Source organism: Felis catus, chromosome A1 (assembly GCF_018350175.1).
Source record: "Felis catus isolate Fca126 chromosome A1, F.catus_Fca126_mat1.0, whole genome shotgun sequence".
Taxonomy (NCBI): Eukaryota; Metazoa; Chordata; class Mammalia; order Carnivora; family Felidae; genus Felis; species Felis catus.
The window spans coordinates 19,525,483-19,549,045 of record NC_058368.1 but is presented as its reverse complement, the minus strand read 5'-3'; the positions used below and the strand labels follow the sequence as shown (position 1 = coordinate 19,549,045).

Genomic DNA, 23,563 nt, shown 5'->3' with positions numbered 1-23,563 from the left:
TTACTTACTACTAACAGCAGTAACTGAACACAGTTAAGGAAGCAAGACCCCTTAACCTCAGTAAAACAGCATTACTCACAGTCTCCCCTTATTTACACATAAAAAGCTTTGTACGGAAGTGCCTGTGAACACAGCATATCGGAAATACTAGATATACCCAATGTTTCAGTGATTTGCGGTCATGTGCAGATGACAGTAGACAGACAGGAAAAACGAGGCCCGTACCATCCCCTCCCCGCCCACACTAGGCACAGCAACCATCCTTACCGTTCATCTTGGATTGTGTGCTTCAGGACGCCGGTCGCCAATTACCTTCTAGACACCCCTGTGCCTACGAGCTGGCCCTCCCCCGCTGTGGTGGCGCTGGTTGACACTGGCTACCACACCGACTCACCTCCCCTGGCCTTGCCACATCTCTGCATTCTAGCTTCCCTCTGGGCCTTATGGAATGTGGTCATATTCAACTCTCTCAAAACCAAGCTCTGGGTGGCTGCCATGTTTAGTTCCTCTTCCTCCTACATTCCCGTCACCCACCTGCTCCTCCTCCTCACACCTTGAAGGCGCCCAGTGGGATGTACCTCTAAGACTCTGTGATATAACTGACATTCCTGCTCAAAATGAACAGGTCGTTGTCGTTGGCTTCAAAGGAGAACGCAACTCCGACAACACACAGCATACGTGCAAAATGGGAGAAGTTTCCCGGCCCCTGTCAGATGCCTGCAGCCCTCTTGGCCCAGCGCCCGCCCGGCCGCTACACTTACGATCAGCTCGAGGTCACCATCTGAGCCTGTGTAGTTTTCCATTACCGAAGCCTCAAAGCCCAAGTCCTGGATGAGCTGAGCTATCTCCAGCGGCTGGATGACTTCCGGATTGTACTTAACCTCTGCCTTTCCAGCCATCAAGGCGACCAGCACCGAGAGAATACCTGGAACCGTCGGGCCACAGTTACAACACTCCAGGCAGGGCCTCTGGGATGACACATTCAACACAACCTAACAAAGAAACACATCTGCTCCCAGAAGCCTCTAGAACAGGAGTTCTCAAACCGGACTGCACTTTAGGATCACTTGGCCTTTTAACGAGCACCATGCCTGGCCCCAAACCCAAACCAGTTAAACCAGGACCCCTCAGGGTGGGTGCCAGGCATCTTTTTGTAAAGCTCCCCAGGCGACTTTAACGTACCAGCCAAGTGTGAGAACCACTGTTCTAGAACAGCACTCCTCACACGTTGATGGGCAAATCAACCGAGGACCTTGATAAACTACAGATTCCAGCTCAGTAGGTTTGGAGTGGGTCTGAGGTTCTGTAGGTCCACCCGGCTCCCAGGTGATGCCTGTGCTGCTGGCCCCGGGATGGCAGCAGGGTGGGGTGGGGGGTGGGGTGGGTGGCTTTGAGTCAGGCTGGAGAAGACACGGACCGTGTCCACACCTCACAGCAAGAGATACATACAGTCTGCAGCCGGCAACTACTAAATGTCAGCTAAATGGTGTCCTTTTCCCTCAGACACTTTTCATACACGGAGAAAAAAATTCTTTCAAAAGTGGTTTTCCTTCCTCTTTTTCAGGCTCTGATCCCATTCAGAAGTGGAAGAGAAATCCTACAGATTACAGACCACCCCGACTTACAATTAATTTGGCTTAAACATTTTCAACTTCATTTTGGTGCGAGAGTGATACACATTCGTTAGAAACCAGACTTCAGATTTGGATTTGGATCTTTCCTGGGGCTACGCCATCATGACAATGAGCGACAGATACACATTCTGACACATTTCAGGGTGGCTCGGCCAAGCTATGATGTTTGGTCGGTTAGGTGTATTAAACGCATTTTTTTAACTGTTCATGCATTTTTGTAGGGGGGAGGGGCAGAGAGAGAGGGAGGGAGAGAATCCCAAGCAGGGTCCGTACTATCAGCACAGAGCCCAACATGGGGCTGTGAACCTGAGCCGAAACCAAGAGTCTGATGCTTAACTGACTGAGCCATCGAGGCTTTAATGCATTTTTGACTTGCAATATTTTTAACATACGATGCATTGACTGGGACATGATGCCATTGCATATCCAGTGAGATTATTTGTGAGTTTGAGGGGGAAAATAAGACTCATTCACATAAAAGAAAGAAACGTGCTTTAGAGAGGATGCCATAAGGAATAAAAATGAGGGCTGCAAGTCAGGAAAAGAAACACAGGAACCATGAGATGTAGGATATTTTATGAACAGCCAGCCCATGGATGACAAAGAAACTCTTAGAATACCTAAATTTGAGAAGAGTCTTTCTAGAGCTCCAGCCACGATAAAACATAGGGAACAAGAGGCTGGAGACACATCATCCTAATTTGGGGCTGGCTGTGATGGCCAAGGAATCTGAGCAGAGAGATACATGGAAAGAGAGAAAGGGACTCCGGTGGCAAGGTCGTCACGGTTAAGATATTTTCCAAACAAAAGCGGACAGGATCTTTGTTGCACTTTCAGGTTTCAGAGACAGTACTGGAAATGTAGTCCAGAGGACAAAACTTGGGCACTTCCGTTAACACTCTATGATTTACAGGGACAAAGGACAGAATATTCAAAATTGCAACTTCTCTGCAAACTGCAGGCTACGTATTCATGTGCTAGCTGGAGGCTGATGGATGGGACTGGGGGTGGGGGTGGAGGAGATAAAGACCACCACTAGGACAAGCTGAGGAAGTTACCCACGGAATGTCCCTGACCTTTAAACTGGACTGCCCCTCACTAACTTACTCGGAGACATTTTATCTTAAACAAACTAAACACTTCCTAAGCAGCAGAATGCCAATGGCCCAAGAACATCAGACAAACATCTCTACCATCACCTAATGAACTTGCTGCCAGAGTATCAGGGCTGCTGACAAACTGAGTCAATGAGGATTGTGAAGGGAGAGCACAGTGCCCATTCTGCTGACCGCAGGGGCTCACAGCCTACACGCAGCTTCCCCAGTTCAGTGTGTAGATGGCTTACCTGCCTCTTTCTGAAGGTTTCTCTCTATGTTAGACACACAGGATGCACAGGTCATGCCTGTGATCTGTAAAAAGCACTTCTGCGGTGCCACTGCTGTAGAGGCCTGCGGGGACTTGGACGAGCTGCCGGGGTTGTGGTTCTTAGGGAGCCCCCCAGCATGGGGAGCCGTTCCCTGCACAGACACAGGTCCGCCAGCTGTGGTGTGCACTGTGGAATTACCTGCGCTGCGGTTGCCAACATGGTTGCTGTAACAGTTTTCTAGGATAAAATGGAAGAAATCATTCAGATTAAAAGAACAAAGAACTGTTTTTACAACAGGAGGTTCAAGCCTGACAAAGTTCTTGAAACAGCTCCATGAAGGTTGGTGTTTCCATCACTGTCCCCCACCTCCCCACAACTAGAGACACAGGCACACAGTGACAGACACATGAAAAGATGCCAATACTCAAGAATGGAATGCTCCAGTTGGATGAGTGCTCTAATTAGATGATGACAACAAGAAGAACTCACCAGGCCCTCTGCGAAGCACACGTCCTTTAAAACAGCTGTGGTACATAGGACTATCGCCCCCATTTTATAAAGAACTGAGTTAGAAGAAAATTTTTTTTTATTCTTTATTTTTGAGAGAGAGAGAGACAGAGTGCAAGTGGGGGAGGAAGAGAGAGAGAGGGAGACCCAGAATCAGAAGCAGGCTCCAGGCTCCGAGCTGTCAGCACAGAGCCCCACGGGGGGCTAGAACTCAAGAACCGCGAGTTTATGACCTGAGCTGAAGTCAGATGCTTAACCGACTAAGCCACCCAGGCACCCCTGAGTTACAAGAAATTTAAAAATGTGCCCCGAGGGGCGCCTGGGTGGCGCAGTCGGTTAAGTGTCCGACTTCAGCCAGGTCACGATCTCGTGGTCCGTGAGTTCGAGCCCCGCGTCAGGCTCCGGGCTGATGGCTCGGAGCCTGGAGCCTGTTTCCAATTCTGTGTCTCCCTCTCTCTGCCCCTCCCCCGTTCATGCTCTGTCTCTCTCTGTCCCAAAAATAAATAAAAAACGTTGAAAAAAAAAATTAAAAAAAAAATGTGCCCCGAATTCCTCAGGTGATAAGTAATGAAGCTATTTCTAAACCAGGTCTCTACCTCCAGGATCTGTCCCTTTAACCACGGTCACATTCTGGTTAGCAGTCCTTCACTCCTTCCCTACAACAATCAAAACAACCCAACACACCTTTATTGAGTTGTTTGCCTTTTTCTTATCGTTTGCCTACGTCCTGTACGTACTCTGGACACGAATCCTTGCCGTGGGTCCGCACTGCAAGTATCTGCTCCCGGCCTGTGCTCCATACCTACACTCTCATCTAATGGTGTCTCTTTTGATAAAAGAAGTCCCGAATGTTAATGAGGTCTGACTTATCAACCAACTAAACCAACTTTCATGGTTAGTATGTTTCGTGCTACCTAAACAGTGAAAATGTTCATGCTGCTTTCTTCTAGAAGCTGCTATTTTAATGAACTTCCCCATCAGGCCTATGATACCTGCATTTTAACTTTGTGTAGGTAAGAGGTAAGAGTTAGAGTTAATTTCTTTCCACTTGGATATCCAGTGGAACCAGCTCCGTAAACCAAAAAGACCATCCTCTCCCCCACCGAGTTCTGGGATGAGGGTGCAGACGCTGTTGGGGACCGTTTTTCTGCCCACTGCATGCATGTGTGTGTGTGTGTGTGTGTGTGTGTGTGTGTGTGTGTATATATATATATATATATATATATATATATATATATATATGTAACTAATCACCCAGGTCAAGATGTAGAAAGTTTTCATCACTCCATAAAGTCAGACCTTTTGATAACAGAATTTGATAACAGAAAGGACCTTTAAGAGTGTATACAAAAGATAATTACATCATTTAAAAAACGAACTCTCACTATTTGAAAATCCACATCTGCAGAAGATAGAAGTTGGCATTAACCTGTACTGACAATAGGCCATGACTTTGCAAAAGTTTTTCTTCTAAATAAATCTCACATCCTGGGATGTTTTGCTCATTTTCTGAAAGGTGCTAAAAACTACTTCCGAAACTCATTCTAAGAGTCCGGTTGATCAACACTTTCAGCACCTTCAGTGAAAACCCTCCAAGGACCTGGCCTTACAGGACCCCTCTACCTTCCGGAAGCAGAGACCACACCTCATCCATCAGCACAGGTGTACTCTCCTGGACTTTGTCATTGTTCAAAATGACTCTGGCCTTTGGATCTCAAATTCACAAAAGCTGTTTTGTAGCCTCAGCCTCTCGACATTCTATCTCTACCCATCAACCCCTCCAGCACCCATTAACCCCTCCCATTACCTGTCCAACTCTCTTGCACCCATCAACCCCTCCAGTACCCATCAACCCCTCCCTTACCTGTCAAACCCTCCTGTACCCATCAACCCCCCCCCCTTACCAATCCAATCCTTCTGTACCCATCAATCCCCCAGCACCCATCAACCCCTGCCATACCCATCAATCTCTCCCATACCCATCACCACCCTCACACCCATCACCCCCTGTACCCAACAACCCCAACCATACCTGTCCAACCCTCCTGTACCCATCAACCCCTCCTGTACCCATCAACCCCTCCCATACCCCTGAACCCTCCTGCACCTGTCCAACCTCTCCTGATTTTCCCAGTCCATCATCTGTTTTCTGGATTCACCTGCGTGTCTATCCAAATATTGTGGTCAACAACTTTAATATTTGTACTATTACAGAGAATTTCATACCACCCTTACTAACTTGTAATTTACACATTACCATTTCTTCCACATTGAGATCTAACTCAACTAAATTCGGGGCTTCTGGAGATTGCTAAAGAAAGTTGAATTAAACTAACAAGACCCAAACAAGACTATGTTATTGGGTCGTTTTTCTTTATCATTCTATGCTAATACTATGGGTGGGCATTCAGCTTTCTGGAAGTCTACCTGACAATATTATCAAAAACAGTACCTCTAACTGCTTGGCACTTAGTAGAGGCACAATAAGTATTTGTAATGGAATGAAATAATGTTTACTCTCTGTGACCGAGCAATTACACTTTCAGGTATTTACCGTAAGGAAATAACTGTGTGCACAAAATTTAGCCTCAAAGATGCCCATCAGTATTATTTACAATCACATGCACATGAAGTAGATGGGAACAGTCCAGTAGGAAACTGGTTATGACTAAGTTACGGTGCATCCATATGATGGAATGATTTGCAGCCACTCAACATGGTGTTGCAGACATATGGACGGACCTATAAGTATGTTTATGATAAATTGTGGGGTGAAAGAGATTACAAAACCACTATGTATAATACAAATCTATGTATTTCTAAATATAAATTACACATGCTTTGGAAAAGCCCAGAAAAGTATATGTGAAATAAAGTACACCATGTGGATTCTGGGGTAAGAATATTCTAGACAGAGGGATAGCAGGTACAAGACCCTGAGGTGAGGACAAGCCTGATATGAGGATTGGAAAGGGGTTAGAAAGGTAGGGAGTCGGGGGGGAGGGGGCTTCTAGATCACCCTAAGGACTCCCTCTTAAGATGGGAAGGTTTCAGAGTATTAACAGAGTAACAGGATTACTGTGAATACTGGGCAGGGAACAGACTGTAAGGCTGAAAGGCGGGAAGGAGAGACTAGCTCGGAGCCTGTCTAGTGGACACAGCTGATGGTGGCTTGTACCAGGATGCTGGCCCGTCTGACCTTATCTTCCACTACTTATATTCATGTTCCCCCCAAGCCAGACTGCTCCCGAGACAAGCTGGAGCTCATGTCTCCTCCGACTTTTCCCGGTGTGTGGTCCTGCCCCTCTCTGCCTGCTGAGATGCCATCGCGTTCTGAAGTCTTACCCGAGCCCAGCTCCAATGTCACCTCCATTATCCGGTCTTTGGGAGCCCCACAACCAGATGCTGGCTTTTCTCATCTTTTGAATCTCAAGAGTGCTTTACCTACACTTGCCTTGTCGCATGTATTCCAACCTGCCTTGGATGATGGGTCTCTGATCTGCTTCCTTGTTAGAGTATGAGCTGTATGTGGGCGGGTCCTGGACGGCCTCCGAATACTCACGGCGGCCAGCACAGTGCCTGGGGCCCAGAAGACCCTCAGTACGTGCTGGGATGAGGGAACAGTGCCCCAGAAGTGACATTATCCATTTACAAGGCTGAGGGGAACATGTCATACATGATAGATGACTTTTCCTCACAATGTATTCATATATCCAATCACCTATCCATTAATTCATTCATACAAAAAATATTTACCAGGCAAACCAGTGCACAAATGCAGAGCTGATTTCTAGATAAAAAACAGATCTTAATGTATTTTTAGCTGTCAAATAAGCTGACTGAAATTCCGTGCCTGCCACTTGCCTACATGCTCTTGATCATTCCCCTTCCTCTCCCTGTTCCATTATCAAGGGGGCTGACCCTGCAAAACCACTTTTCCCAGGCTCCCTTGTCAACTGGTTTCTGGTTAAATTTGGTACCCTGGAGGTAGCAAGTGGGAAACAGTAGGACAGAAATGGGGGAATACTAAGGTGTTTCCCATCTACCTACTGGGAGCCCAGCTCCTGGCCACGGCCTCTCCCTTAGTAGCTCCGGTGGTGAGCCAGCTCCCACCAGGCGACCTCAGCCCCTGGGCTCTGGTGGCACCCTCCTGCCTGGGGTGCCAGCTTCTGCCACCAGCCATCTCTTGGGTTTCCTTCCCATTCCCTGCTTGGTTATTCGGCTCTCTAACATGTCTGAGTAGCTCCTGGATTAAAGCCCGTCACTGAGCTACCCCACGACCCGGCTTGTCACAGCCTGTTATTCTCTTTCTCTTTTGCTTCCTTCACAAATACCTACTATGTGCTGGGTGCTGCTGAGTCCAAGGAGAAACAAATCAGCTGGTTTGAAGACTGTGCTCAAGAAGCCCCTCTTCCTGGTCAATCCAGAATGACCAATCAAATACACGTAATTCTTTTCTAATATCTAAGGGGCTACAATGATAGTTAACGGCACACTAACGGTTTATCCTAAATGAAGACTGCCAGGTGAAATACAAGACGCCCAGCTACATGTGAATTTCAGACATACAACAAATACTTTCTTAGTATAAGCGTGCCCCAAATGTTGCCTGGGACATACTTATACCAAAACATTAGTCACTGTTGATCTGAAATTCAAATTGAACTAAGTGTCCTATATTTCATTTGCTAAATCTGGTACACTAAATACCTCTTGGGCTAAACACATAATTCTGTCCAATAAAAATCACTGTTCTTTTCTTTCTAGGCTTACTTGGTCAAATCCAATTATTCTGGATTATGCAGTTCAATGCAAATTTCTTTTTACTGCCAACAACCTGACTCTACTGTTTAAAGACTTGAAACCTCATACAAATAGAGCAGATGATGACTCTGTACTACATTTCCTACCATTTAAGTACAGGATTTACTGTTCCATTGTGTGTTCCTTACTGATTTTTGTTTAAAAACAAACTCCTTCCTGAAACGTGGTGCAAAAGACAAAGTACAGAACGGGGCCGAGTCATTCCACATGACTTACCCACTGCCTTTAAGGGTGTAAGTGCAGGCCAGCCCCACTGACAGGGGACCTTTCCAAGGAGACGCACTTTATCTCGGCGGCCGCTGCAAAGTACATGTGGGAAGGCCCAGTCCAGCTGGCCCTGGGCGCGGCCGCGGGGCTTTGCCCACGAGCCCCTCCTGGTGCCGGGCTGGCCACCGCCCTGCAGCGCAGTCTGAGTGCCCGCAGCTGGCACTGTATTGTCCTGGTCTAGCCTGCAACTCGCACCCCCCCCACGGGGCCAGTACCTTGGGACCCAAACGGTTAAAACCTTGCTACCCACACAGCTGGCTGTGGCATGTCCCGCGCTTCCTCATCTCCGGCCTGGCTCTGAACCCCGCACCTATCCATCACCTCTCCACCGCCGCTTGGCTCGGCTCCTGGAGGTCTGCGGCTCTACCATGCAGCTGGGCTCACCGGAGCCTCCCCCACCTCCTAGTTGCACGGAGCCTGAGGCCCCTGAAACGGCTTCTTTTCTTTCCAGGGTGCCGTCCCTGTCTGTGACAATTTCTTCCTCCGGACACCCCTTCCTTCCACACCAGTGCCATCACGTTCCTCCCTCTGCCCTTCCCCGGTCATGCTCGCTTTCCCTGGTCTTCCGTCACTTCCCCTGGCTCCTGCTACTCCAATCCGCATTTCCAGCCCCACTCTCCAGGAATTCAAGCTGGCCTCCGGCAACTGTACACCTAGGGCTCCCCGCCGGCTCTCCCTTTCCTCCACGGCCTGCCCCATCACACCCCTCCTCTGGACCAAGCTTGCTGGACCCAACCTCCTGAATGTCGTCCCATTCCGTCTCTTGACCTCCAGCCCCACCTCCTCTCACCCAGCCTCCCACACAGCCTCCGTGCCTCCATCCACACTACACTGACACCGACTGGCCAGCTCAAGTGCAAACTCACCTGCGCTTCCTCTGATTAAAACCCACTGCCGATGCCTGGGTGGCGAGGTCGGGTAAGCGTCCGATTCTTGATTTTGGCTCAGGTCACGAGCTCACAGTTCGTGAGATCAGCCCCAAGTGTCAGCACAGAGCCTGCTTGGGATTCTCTCTCTCCCTTTCTCTCTGCCCCTCCCCTGCTCGCTCTCTCTCTCTCTCTCTCTCTCAAAAGAAGTAAATAAACTTAAAAAAAAAATCCACTGCTGACCCCCTGGCCTTTACAGTCAAGTCCAAGTTCAGCTCACACTCAGACCCGTTCAGAGTGGCCCCCCTGCTGTCCCGCCCGTCTCTCCACCTTCCTGAGTCCTCACGCTTGCTCGGGCTCCTGTCAGCAACCCCAGCACACTGCGCTGCCTCCTGGCCTCCAGCATCCCCGTCCCATCCTGGAGCTCACCGGCTCACACGGGGCTACAACATAAGCTCTCAGGAGAGTCTCACTTGCTCACCAGCCCACCGCTCCCAGGCCCGGGCGCCCAGCAGAAATGCACCCCTCTACCCACAGCCATCAAGGAGGGCAAGGGCAGTCATCACTGAATCCCCTCAATTCCCACTTTCAACAGAATGGGATCCAGGTGAGACTACGGTTCTGTTTTTATTGTTTCGTTGGGCAGAGAAATCTCAGAGAGTGTGATGATGGTTCTTCTGGAGACAGAAGAGCCTGTTCCCCCTGGCCCCGCAGGACTCTTTTTTAAAAAGAACACAGAGTCAGAGTTCTCTTCAGAAAAATGCGAAGAACTTAGCATTTTATTCCCAGCTACACGAGAGGCAAAAGCTATACACCCAGAAATTCTACTTCTTCTATCCTGATACACTTGACACGCAAGGAAAAGTTGCAGAATGTTGTCACCAACATTGGCCAGTGAGCAGTGAGTGTGGCCGCTGTCACTATGTCCTAAGATGCAAGGAGAAAGGAGAGGACCCCAGGGTGTGCTTCACGTGGGCCAACTACGTACCAGAAACGACTGATGCCTTGAATCCCATTTCTTCAACAGCAGCTCGGAGTCCTTCCGGGTTAATTACAGAGGGATCATAGAGCACCACTCCAGTCCCTTCAGTCAGAGAGACTGATACCCGCCGCACCCCTTCCCTGCGGGAGAGCAGGCCTTCAATGGACTGGACGCAGGACGCACAGGTCATGCCACCAATGGCAAGCACCACGGTACTGCACAGGCCCTGCATCCGGGTTCCCTGGGCAGGGGCGGGGGCGGGGGCGGAGGCGAGATGCGTGGAAGGCCTGTTATCGGTGCCACTCCCCGCTGCTCCATCAGGAAGAGAAACTTGAAAGTTCCCAGGAGGAAGAGCCTCAATGGCCCTCTGCAGGGCCCCGGGGGTGACACGAGAAGGGTCAAACTGTACTTGGGCAATTCTGTTCTCCAAGGACACTTGAATACTTTGAACCCCTGGGAGTTGGCCTATATTTTCTTCAATATTCAGGACACAAGATTTACAGTGCATTCCATCTACTCTCAGTTGCAGGGTGACCACACGGCTCCCTTGGTGCCCCAAGGTCTCAGAGTTATTGAGATTCTGGGTACCAGACATCAAAGGGGTCTTTGGGTTGGTCCTCTGTAACCGCCCAATATCAATTGGTCCCAGGCTTACGGGTGCCACTCTGTTCTTGATGACAGCTTCGAATCCCATGTCGTTTACGTGGTCCCTGAGGTCTTGGGGCTGAATGAGATAAGGCTGGTAAGTAATGACTGCCTCCTGGGTGCCAAGGGAGACTCGGGCCCTCACTACCCCTTGCAGCTTCCCCAGCCTGCCTTCGATGGAGCTGACACAGGACTGGCAGGTCATGCCCTCCACCCGGAGCTTGACCGTGGCCTCCAGGGCAGACGAGGATCTCGAGGGCCAGGAGGCGGCCTTTCCTTCTGTGATGCTGGCCTCGAAGCCCATGTCCTCGATGTGACGGCAAACCTGCGGCAGGCTCAGGACCGACGGCACATAGATCACAGTCGCGCTGCCTTGTTCCAGGGAAACCTTAATGCTCACGATGCCTTTCAAACTCGAAATCCTGCCCTCGATAGACTTTACACACGACTGGCAAGTCATGCCCGAAATGCTGATGGTGCCGGTGGTCGTCTGAGAGGGGCACACGCTGTCCAGACCACCCTCGTAGCCAACATTGTCAAAGGCGAAACTCTGCTTCTGCTGCATTGCTGGCTCCCAGACACGAGCGGGCAAAGAATGTTTAGACAGGATCTAAAAGGAAAAGAAATGACACCTTTTCATCCTTAAAACTAAATATTTGTGGGGCATCTGGGTGGGTCAGTCAGTTAAGCGTCAGACTCTTGATTTTGGCTCAGGTCATGATCTCCCGGGTTTGTGAGATCTAGCCCTGCGTCGGGCTTGTGCTGACAGTGGGAAGCCTGGTTGGGATTCTCTCTCTTCCTCTCTCTCTGCCCCTCCCCCACTCACACACACACACACACACACACACACACACTCTCTCTCTCTCTCTCTCTCTCTCTCTCTTTCTCTCTCTCTCTCTCAAAGATAAATATTTTTTTTCAAAAAGCTTAATATTTGCTAAAATATCCCAGCTTGTCTGGCACTGAGAAAATGGAAAACAGTGCCACTGGTGTCAAAACATCCTGAGAGTATAACAACATTAAATGCAGGGAAAGGGAGATATAAAAACATTATTTATCAAACGAAATGGTTCCAGTGGGTTTCTTTTAGCTTGAACATTCTGTGACTCTGAACCTAGAAGTCAACTGCCCACCTTGTTTTCCTTACCTCGAAGATGTGGAGGTCTCTACAGGGAAGGAGGGGAGTGTGATGCAGCTCACGTGCACAGAATGAGCGTGGCAGGCCCCCAGCAGAGGCAGACAGCACAGTGGCCCACAACGGGAGGGTGGAGGCTCTCAGCAGAGCCCCCCTCACCTCTGGCTGATACCTGAAATCTCTCTGCAGAACGTGGTCCTTTGAGCTCAAACGTTGGGGGTGCTGCTGCAATGCACATACACAGAATAGGCAACACCTGACTTCTGTATCTCCTTCTAGGGGTGTCCCTGGCATTCTCTCAGCAGGGGTTAAATTCAACAACCGTAGGGCACCTGCTCTGAATGCCGACCTCCACCTCCGAGGCCCCGTGGGGTCAGACCACATGCCGGGGGAGAAAGGTCTGGTGGTATGCTCCTCGAGCCAGGGAAATGAGCACAAGGGGCTGGGCCAAGAGGGGCAGGAGGCCGAGAGCTGGGGGAACTTCTCTGTTCTGCCTCCACTGAGCGTCACTGCCCTCCTGGGTGTTCAGGACAGTTGTGGTCGCTACCTAAAATTAGAAGTGTTTTACCAAATTAAGTGGACCCATCTTCTTAATGTACCGGAGTATATACGCATAATTTCCTGACTTCTCATAATGATGTGGCTTCACCTATTCCATTCACAAAACCAAATCCTCCTTTCACAGGGTCCCAGGCTCACCACTCTCCTAATTAGATACAGTTTTTATACCAGTACTATTCCATGCTTCAGAAATTCGGGAACAGGCCTTTACATATTATGGTATGTGACAAAAAAGCATGTCAGTCTCTGTGCTTACACAATCCTACTTAGATCTTCAGATGAATCTCCATTACATGGATTGACCTTCTCCGTAACCCTGTGCATAAAATAAAATGCCTATCTTTCCAACTTCAGCTTTTTGAGAACCTTAACAAAACCTTAACCTTTTTTTTTAAAGTTTATTTATTTATTTTGAGAGCAAGAGAAAGCAGAAGTTGGGGAGGGGCAGAAAGAAAGGGAAAGAGAGAATCCCAAGCAGGCTCCACACTGTCAGTGCAGAGGCCGATGCGGGGCCACAGCCCACAACGAACGAGATCATGACCTGAGCCCAAATCTAGAGTCTGATGCTTAACCAACAGAGCCACCCAGGTGCCCTGAAAGTTTAAATAACTTCTAAAGCAGACTATAAATGTTCATTTGTACATCCACAAAGGAAATCCGAAACTAGTCTGGGATTTATAATTATAAAGAACTGTTTTAACAGCATTCACTGTAGTATTCCCTAAAATAGTAGAGAAAAAAAAAAGTAAACAATTTACGGGATAGCCACTCAAGCGTTCATTGCATTCAATAAATATACTGAAATTACCTGTGGTACAAATCAAATTACCTGTGGTACAGAAGTGCAGTATACGATAAGGATGACATAGCACAACGGTATTAAGTGGATAACTGGGAAAAACACAATTTGGTACCTATACACCAAGAGATATTTTTGGGACCTCAGATAGTAATAATACAAGAAAACACAGGAAAATACCCATTACAATCTCAGGCAAGGGCAAGTCTAAATACAAGAAAAGAAACAGAAAAACAAGAAAATCCAAAAGCTAGAGAAGACTGATAAATCTAACCACAATAAGAGAAAATATGGCTCTGACCAAGGAAAATGATAAATGAGAAACCGGGGGTGGGGGGGGGGTGGGGGGAGAAAGATTTGCTCCATACTAAGCAAGAGCTAATTTTGTTAAAATGTAAAGAGCTCCTTCTAAAAAGAAAAAGGCCAACAATCCAACAGAAAAGAGGCAGTCCATCAAACAGGAAACGCAAACGCCTTTTCAACATCTGCAGAAACAATAGTAAGGAAGAAATGTAACACTCCAATAGCACGGTGGCCCTTCTCACCACTCAGGCTGGCACCATCCACGCAGTCCCTAGAGCTGGTGGGGGCATCACCTCTCGTGAGGGCAACTTGGCACTATGTATGAAAATGACAAATCCAAATATTCTTTGGCCCAACAACTCTATCTCTATGAATTTACTCCATAAATATATTTGTTCACGTATAAAAGCAAGCATGCAACAAAGATATTAAACGCTGCAAAGAACCGGAAACATAAATGCCCATCAATAAGAGGCCAATTAACGAAATTATTGCACAGTTATACAGAGGAATGCTTTCCAGCTCTTAAAAAAGGAATGAGGCAGCTCTAAATATACTGAAATAGCAAATATATCATTCAGTGAACAAAAGCAAGACACAGAATTTACGGTGAATACAGTGTTTTAGTTATCTGTTGCTGCCTGGCAAGCCAAATCTAGTGGCTCAGAGAGATAGCTCACAGTTTTTCAATTTGGACAGGGCTCAGCGGGGAAGGCTTGTCTGCTCCTCATGGCATCGTCTGGGGCGGCCTCAGTGAGACTGGAGGTTCCGCTTCCAAGAAGATGGTTTGTCCGCGACATGGCTGGCAGGTTGATGTCGGTGACTGTCTGGAAGCTGTCAGCAGAGACCTCAGTTCTCTTCCATGGAGCCTCTCCACGTGGCTAGGCTGGGTACCTCACAGCTGGTGGTTTCTGGGTTCCGAGAGGGAGTGTCACAATAGTGAACATTCCCAGAGAACAAGTCCCAGTATGCAAGCGCTTACCAAGCCTCTGCTCGCATCACATTTGCTAATTCACCATTGGCCACAGCCAGGCACATGGCCAAGCTCAGTCAGTACGGGAAGGAATTATATAAGGGCTTAAATACAAGGAGCTGTAGTTCGTTGGGAAAGTCACCAAAGTTCGTTCTATCACAGCATGCTAGCACTATTTGTGAGCAAAGGAGTATTATCCCCATAGCTACTTGTATATACATGGACGGGCTCTGGGAGAAGGCATAAGAAACTGGTACAGAGTCTGAGGAGGATCAGGGGCGGAGGCAAGGAGAGGGGAGGAAGAGTTATTTTTCAACGTATAACCTATTGTACAACGCGCACACATTACCAAATTCTAAAAAATAATTAGTTTAAAACTGAAAATTAAAGAAAAAAAACCACACACACAGGAGTAAAAGGAGATCCAGAACCGTGACTTGATTGTAACCGGTATTAAATAATTAATTGAAAAAGCTAAAAGAAAAACTATGATATTCAAGGACACTTGCTTTAATACAGTATCTTAATAAGTAGAATGGCCTCCCTAAAACAAGACATAACCCTCAATCACCTAGTCTGTTGGAAAAACAAATCCCTAATGATTTACTACCCAACTTATTTTTTTTTGGTCCTAGGTAGATCTAGCTATAACTCACCAAACCCCAGGCCACAATGCTAGCTCTTAATCCCTGGATTATGGATTCTATGCTCCTGCCAAAAGGGTTTGCAGAAGCGTTAGAAGCTATTTGTTTGTAGCAAACAATACTCAGAGGCCCCCCCTTCTAGACAGGCAGGTTCCTAAAGACAAGCAGTTACGAAAGACAAAGCTTTGCTTTGCACGGAACACAACTTTATGAAACACGAAAGTCTCTGCTGGTTTAGAAGCAACCTCATAACTGTTGCTGGGTGTTTGGATAGTTTTTAAGTGTAGACAATTGGTACGTGTGTGTGGTTTTAATTCCATTCCTCAGTGAGGAGAATCTTTGTCAGGGGGGAAACTCAAATGAATTCAAACAAACACGTTGAGGTTTAAGGGCACATTGGAGAGGGGGTCCAGGGAACAAAGTGTGTCCTGGGAAAACTTTATGGAAGCCCTAATGTTGCCTAATTCTCACTGAATTGTATATTTCTTGAGAACAGACATCTGGGACTTACTTCTTTGGCAAGCCCAACAACACACTGGGGAAGAACTAACTTTGGAATTTTTAACAAACTATCAGTATACTGGGCATCAGGATTAGAAGGGACTGGAAACACAGGAGGAGGGGGAAATTCCACAGAGGGGAATCCAAACATGAACTTCAATTCTCTGCTACTCTCTGGACACCCAGGGCACATGGACTTTGCTGTGAGTGCCAGGGCTTGTAAAAGAAAAGACGGGTAAAGGAATACAAGTGGTCGATTCACCAAGATGGAGCCAGGAAAGGAAAAGAAGATGTGCAGACAGGCCAGCCTGGTATGAAGAAATTGGAAATGGGGTGCCACGCTTTGATGAAAGGTTTCAAAGCCAGACTGAAATTGAAAAGCCCAGAAATGACATGCCTTGTAGAAAATGCCCGTGACCACAAATCAAAGAGCAATTCTACCGTGTGCACAAAGCAAGGACCGCTAGAGCCACTTTTGAGAGCTCTTAGTCTCACTTGGATCTCCGTCAACCTTAAGGACACCGCTCGCCCACTTATCCTTGAGACTTCTTTCACCTTGAAGGGTGTGTGACACCCTTAACAACTTCGAAGGCAAAAATGATATACATGCATGCAATTCTTCCAGCATATAACTTCCACCCCACGCAACTCTACGCACCTGAGCTTTCAAAATACAGACAAGTCCTGGTTCTTTCATACGCACGCAGACCCAATAAGAGAAAATAGTTAATGGTTCTCAGTGGTATTTTATGGGGATGGCATTTTATATCTCTAATGCTCAAGATAATTCTACAAAGAGATATTCTTATCACCATTTTACTGTGGAAACAGACTCCGATTTATCAAAGGTCACAAAGCAACTTAAGTAACAGCTAGGATTTAAATCCGGCTCAAAAGTCCAGCAGGCTATTTTTTTAAAAACAACATTTAAGGTTACATTTTCCTTTTAGCCATGTTAATTACAGGAGGAGACTGCAACGCAGAAAAGCAAAACGCAGAAAAACACGGAAAAACAGCCACATCTTACCTGCCACATAAGGAACAGGCTAACACCTCAGCAAGTGAGCAAAGTAAGGAGGAGGCAGAGGAGCAGCCGGGAGCCCTGAGCCCGGCTGCTGGCTTCTGAGTCGGGCCTTCGCCCCTTAGTATGTCACCTCTCGGGGTCTCTGGTACTTCAGAAAAACTACAGCAGAACACCGGCACTCATTCTGATCCCTTCAATATTCCTAGCTGCAAATGCATTTCAAGGCAACTACATTTGCAAGAGGAGGCAGGACGCAAGGAGAGGTGGCGGTGGTTCTGGGACCTTCCACATCCTCTGGAATACATTGTGAATGAGTCACTGCCAGGCCCTACCCTTATCTGAGAAATCCCTGGATGTCAGAGGTTCCTAAGGGAGGGAGGGTCCGAAGAGATTGTTTGACTCAAGAAAAGATCCCACATGAAACACCCAGGCGGACTGGCGTCAGTCTCTAAAACCTCCACTGAGGAAGAATCAATGTCTTGCTGCTAAACCTGTATGTATGCAGATTTATTAATACATAAAATTGAGGTTACCTGTGGGTGAGACTATGTTTTTCAGTTCTTAAAATTTAAATTAAAAAAAAAAAAAGCTTCCATCAGAAAACACATGTGGTTTTGTACTTTTTCTAAGGCAAAGAAGAAAATGTCTTGGGTTCTATATTTGTGTTTTTAGAGCAAGGGAGAGAGAAAGCATGTGAGCGGGGAAGAGGGACAGATGGGGGGAGGGGGAGAGAGAGAGAGAGAGACAGAGAGACAGAGAGAATGAATCGTAATCAGGCTCCACGCCCAGCATGGACCCAGAATCAGGACTTGATCCCATGACCCAGGGATCATGACCTGAGCTGAAATCAAGAGTCCCACACTCAACCGACTGAACCACCCAGGCGCCCCAGAATATGTCTTGTTAAACCACACGATGTAAACATTATTAATCACTGTGATATAGATGACAACAATGATGCACCAGTGATATACATGGTCTCATACTCTATAACACACTTTCACATATTTGGGTAAATATCTGTCCTTCCTACTTGCTGGGAATTTACTGAGGGTACATTTGACAGTCTTAGGTATGAATTCCAGCCACGTCTGAGCAAACCCGAAACTCCGTTTTCTTAGCTCCATGTAAAGTGGGGTAGTAAAAATACCCACCCTACAATTTTGCAGGAAGGCCGGAAAGCTAAAAAGATTTAAAAGGCTAACATAATAAATGTGTGACAGGGACTATGACAACACACATGGCTCATTTGGTCTTCAAAAGTGGCCCAAGGAGGTAGGCAGGGAACTTACTATTTCCACCATTTAACTGATAAGGAAAACTAATGATTAAAACTAGTATACATAATCCCCCAGCCCCCACTCCAACCCCTTCAAACTGTCCCTCCAGGATGTCTTACAAGCGTCCAGAAAGAGCTTCCACCAACTATTATTTCAACTTTATTTACTGAAAAAACGAACCAACCAAAACTCAGGCACTAATTCAAACACTGATGAGGGCCGACTACATACCTGGGCTGTCTGTGTGTGACACTTGGATCTCTGCCCTCGAGGGCCACCCCAGCTGTGGGGTTGACTATGTTGTTCCCGGGAAATTCTGGACAAATGTATTGCCTATTTCCTTCTCTTGACCACAGCAAGGAAAAATATCAACTCTTACTGAGAAACTGGGTGCAGTACATCCATTTTCTTGGGAGAAAAAGTGCATTAAGTTAAATAAAATAAACCGGTCTCGATATATACATACGATGCATGCTGTTTTCTACACACAACAAAATAAAATTTAGAAATTCACAAACGATAAGACCTCTCCAAGAAGCACTTCACGATTATTACCTCAGAGAGCTTGTTTGCAATCTCATTCCAAACAGCTTTACTATGAACAGTTTCAGAGAATTTCATTGCTTTTAACTTACATCTATCCTAACAAATATCCCACCAGACTTTTACCAAATCAAAAGCATTTTTTCAGCTTCTCTGAGAACACTACATTGCAAGCCCTTCCCGTCAAAGAAATTTTACATAACGAGCCTGTCACTACCAAGCAACTGTCAGTATCTTGGAATATTTTTTAATATTTGAATGAAACGGTCTAAGCCAGAATCATAAGGTCATAACTCCCTTAGGTCGTTTGCCAGAATTACAAGATCAGGATGTAAAAGACCTACATTAAATATATGCGACAGTACCACTGGTTAGAAGAAATGCCACAGCAACACTATGAACTCAGATAATTATATGACCGAAGTCAATGAACTTGGGATTATTTTTGCTTATTATTATTATTATCATCATTATCGATAAATTCCATGTGATTGTCACATGTGGTGAAATAATCTAGTTAGCATTTCATCACACAAAATTGTATTCTAGAATGGCTAACAAATGTAAGTTTATGCCTAGAATTATAGGTATGATCAGCTAAACATGAAACAAGTATATTCCTTTGAAAGACTTAAGGTGTGGATGCATATTTATAATGTATGCTACTCTGTAATGCACAATAGGAACTTGCTACGAAATATAATCCTCAGAAAAAGAAGTGCAAATCGTTGATAAACCTTTTAAAAAATTAATAACAATATAGGGTCAAATGATATTTGACAAGAGAGCCAATACTCAGTGGAGAGAAAAAACAGTCTCTTCAATAAACGGTGCTCGAGAAATTGGACATTCACATGTAAAAGAATGAAAATGGACCCCTATCTTACACCACTCATGAAAATTAACCCTAAATGGATTAAAGTCTTAAATGGAAGACCAGAAACCATAAAACTCTGGAAGGAAATACAGGAAAAAGCTCCTTGACATACATGGATCCTGGCAATGAGTTTTTGGATATGACACCTAAAAGCACAAGCAACAGAATCAAAAATAAGCAAGTGGGACCACATCAAACTATGAAGTTTCTACACAGCAAAATAAACCATCAACAAAATGAAAAGACAACCCACAGAATGGGAGAAAAATATTTGCAAACCACATATCTGATAAGGGGTTAATAGCCAAAATCCATAAAGAATTCATACAACTCAATAGCAAAATTTATATTTATATTTATTTTTATATTTACACACAAACAAAAAAATAGGAAGAGGAAATGAACAGACACGCTTCCAAAGAAGACGTACAAATCGCCAGCAGGTACATGTAAAGGTGTTCAACGTCACCAGTCACCGGAGACATGCAAATCAAAACCACTATGAGATAGCACCTCAGGTCTGTTAAAATGGCTATCATCAAAAAGACATACTAAGTACTAAACAAGTTAACTCTCAAGTAGATCCAAAGTTTGATTATAATAGACTTTGAGTAAATACACTGTTGACAATGAACAAATACTCAATTACAAATGACTTTTAGCTTGGTTCTTCTCATCTTAAACCAGCTACTACAAATTTCCCCCATTTGAGAATAGTTAGATTCTTTCTAAAAGTAATCCCAAATTTAAAAGCAGGACTGCAATTAAACCTGATGATACAGATGTGTATATAAATATAGATGAATATACATCATGTGTGTGTCGGTGTATGTCCACAAAATATTAAGTAAAAAATGTAAGGTATGTAATACTATGCATGGCCTGATCCTCTGTTTGTAAATAAATAAATAGATACATGTACACATATATGGCTAAGGCATACGGTTGCTTACATTTTCTTCCTAATACTTTTCTCTATTCCCCCTGCCTCATCCAAAATTTGTCTTGTATAATGAGCACATGTTACGTGTGTAATCAGAGCTCTAGAAAAAAATAGCTAGAACTGTGCTCCGACAGATTAACTGGCTGACACAGTTCTACCAGACATTCAGAGGGCACCAAACACATCTTGAGTTGGGAATTCTACTGAAAATCATAATTTTGGCAGAAACGATACCATTTTGCATTTCCGTAGTACTCCACAAAGTGCTTTCACAATCCCGTGAGGTGGCATTTATTACTTCCACTTTGCAGTGGGGCATTTGGAGCTGGAGGAGCCCGAGCCTCACCTGCCAGGTCCCCCAGACCCACAACGGCAGAGCCCAGATCTGCACCAGATCCCCAGGACCACAGCCTCGACGTGGGCCTCTACTTGGGTCCTCCTTTCAGACAGGCTCCCCCAGCCAGGTTCAGGTTGCTCCCCTAGTTACATGAGATTAGTAATGGCCATTTAAAAATTAGGATATTTCACATTCAAATATCTCAGACATAGGCTGGATTTTGTGAAGTAGTATTCTGAACATTTTAAAGCAATGTTAAGCCTTCCCACCCCAATCTAATATTTCTGTCTTAGACACTCAGCTAAAAATATAAAGTTAACCGTGCACTGCATAAGGGCATTCAGAAATTTCCTTCAACAGATGTAAATCTCTTGCATAGTACATTTCAAAAATCTCTTTTCACAAAATTTCCTTTAGCAAATGTGGGGACTTTTTAAACAATAAAACCCAGGAGAAACAAACATAACTCTTAAAGGGTCAAAGGACTTCAAAAACTTTCCTTTGTTGCTAACTGGTATTTTTTCATCTGCCCTGATCAATGAAAAAGACCCCACACAAACCACCAGTCCCACCCGGAAATGTTACTACAAGGCTCTTATAAAACGTTACACTGCCCTACTTTTGAACATGACCTGACCTCTGGGTTAACAAAATGTTCATTTGCTTAAGAAGAACAGCTTCGTTTTGCAGCAACACATTCAAAATGTTTATTTAGTCGAAATACGGAGATTAACAAAATAAGGTACACGTTTTAAAAAGCAAAAACAGGGCAAAACTCCATTTTTGTCTGATCTGCCTTCCGGAAAACTTTTGCCCCACAGAGGCTTACAAAATATCCTAAAAACAAGCGAGAAACCCAACGGTTACCATGATGGACTTTATCTCTGGATAAAGTCTGGAGAATCACCTCAACTCTGGCTCCCCACCCCGGCCGCGCTTCCCTGATCCCCCATTCGTAAGACAAGGGAGGAACCTCCATCTGAAAGCCCGTCCAACTCCCTCTCGGCTTTTTAGCCCTTCTGCAATTGCACTGACCTGATTGGAACGGATTCCCCGTGTTCCATTCAAAACCTTCTGGGAAAACTCTCCTTCCTCCTCCGAAGTCACTGGCCTGGTGGAGCCCCCGGTCCCAGGATTCCTCCTGAAGGACCACCGCTTGTGGACGGACACGAGGGTCACCTGTGGGTCACCCAGAGTCGCCAGGAAGGACGGCTCAGGGCTCCCGGGCATGTCACCCCCGGCTTTCTCCATCGCTGTGTCCGCGGTCACACCTTTACCCACCATTCAAGCAAGCTGTTCACCCTCACCAGACTACCTGGTCGAGTGAGAAGGAAAAGCTTTAAAAGTGTCCTCCTAACTAGCAGGGGGAGGCACCTGTGATCCGTCAGTCCTGCAGATTCCCCTCTGCTCTGGAGCCAGCGGGGGAGAGGCTGCCGGCCAAGTCTAGCAGCCAGCTTCTGAACTTGGGCAGGCTGCACACTGCTGTATGTATATTTACTCTTGTTTACCTACATCCTTCCAACCAATTGGCACCCTCTCACTCACCACACTGCTTTCGGCCCTGGGAATCTCTGCACACGGCCCCACGCGTGCCCTCACCCAGCCGTGCCAGGACACCCGGCCAGCGTGTGCAGGAGCCCGGCACACAGTCACCTCCCAAAGCTGAGCACAGTTTCCTTTTGGCCGTGTGCACTCCCAGAAACCCAGCCTCGAGGCAGGGGAGAGATGACACTTCCTTTCATTACCAAACTTCCAACGCTTTCTTGGAATAACTTCAGCGGCCTCTTCCATAGCTCCAATGCTGGCGGTGTGCAGCACGCTAGGGGACAGAGTATTTCCTAGGCAACATGACTTGCATTTTCAAGAAGGTGTAAGAAAGGTCCATGTTTCCTGCAGCTTTGTTTTCCCTTGGACCAACTTGGCTTGGCTTCAGTAAGAACTGACTGCAAAAACGCACTGGATAACAAAGGCTCATCCTTGTTATCCTTTTTTGTACGGGGGAGGACAGCCAGGAACGAACCCACAATTCAGGCTTCTCCAGCTACCCCCCCCCCCCCCCCCCCCCCGCTGTCCACAGGAGGATTAAGAGAAGGGGGCAGTGTGGTAATCCAGGCAGCCTCCCACTTGGCTGGGCAGCGCTGTCTCCCTTCCCACCCCCACCGGCTCACAGACCGGGAAGGAGGCAACCTCATCCCCCGGGAAGGAAAGGCTCCGCCAGCCACTAATCCTGGCAACGCCGCCCCCTGCCAGTGTGTGTAAAGTGTCCACGCTGCCCACTGAATTGAGTTGGTAAAAACATTCCTCTCGCGGAATGAACATGCCCCTGGCAGGGGAGGGTGAGGTCACAGTGGCAGGTCCCTGAGGGCATTTAGAACACATCCACTTCTGCTCAAGCTCCCTGAGGATTCTGCCTCCTAAGGAGTTACCTACAGTGACCCTTCCTCCCCGTTAAACTGCCACTGCTGCCCCCAGAAATGCTGAGCAAGAGCCCTGTTCTGCCTGAGGGAAGGCGGCCTCACCACTGGCCCATGAGCCACACGTCCTAGGAGACC

The 23,563-nt window shown here is 46.6% G+C and overlaps 1 protein-coding gene across 15 annotated transcripts in view; it reads right to left on the bottom strand.

Moving 5' to 3' along the window:
- Positions 1 to 23,563, bottom strand: part of ATP7B (ATPase copper transporting beta) — a 78,084-nt gene that overhangs the window by 33,609 nt on the left and 20,912 nt on the right. For 3 of the 15 annotated variants that reach the window (XM_045052509.1, XM_045052490.1, XR_006594274.1), the window contains exons 1-4: positions 12,239 to 13,214; positions 10,453 to 11,701; positions 2,980 to 3,237; positions 762 to 925 (exon numbers count right to left, since the gene is read on the bottom strand). In XM_045052509.1, the coding sequence (XP_044908444.1) occupies positions 762 to 925; positions 2,980 to 3,237; positions 10,453 to 11,701; positions 12,239 to 12,610 (2,043 nt within the window). In that variant the 5' untranslated portion in view covers positions 12,611 to 13,214. Of the gene's footprint in view, positions 1 to 761; positions 926 to 2,979; positions 3,238 to 10,452; positions 11,702 to 12,238; positions 13,218 to 14,569; positions 16,939 to 17,034; positions 17,533 to 22,046; positions 22,705 to 23,563 lie in introns of those variants that run through there. The other 12 variants (XM_045052525.1, XM_019825930.3, XM_045052511.1 and 9 more) reach the window with 11 other exon arrangements.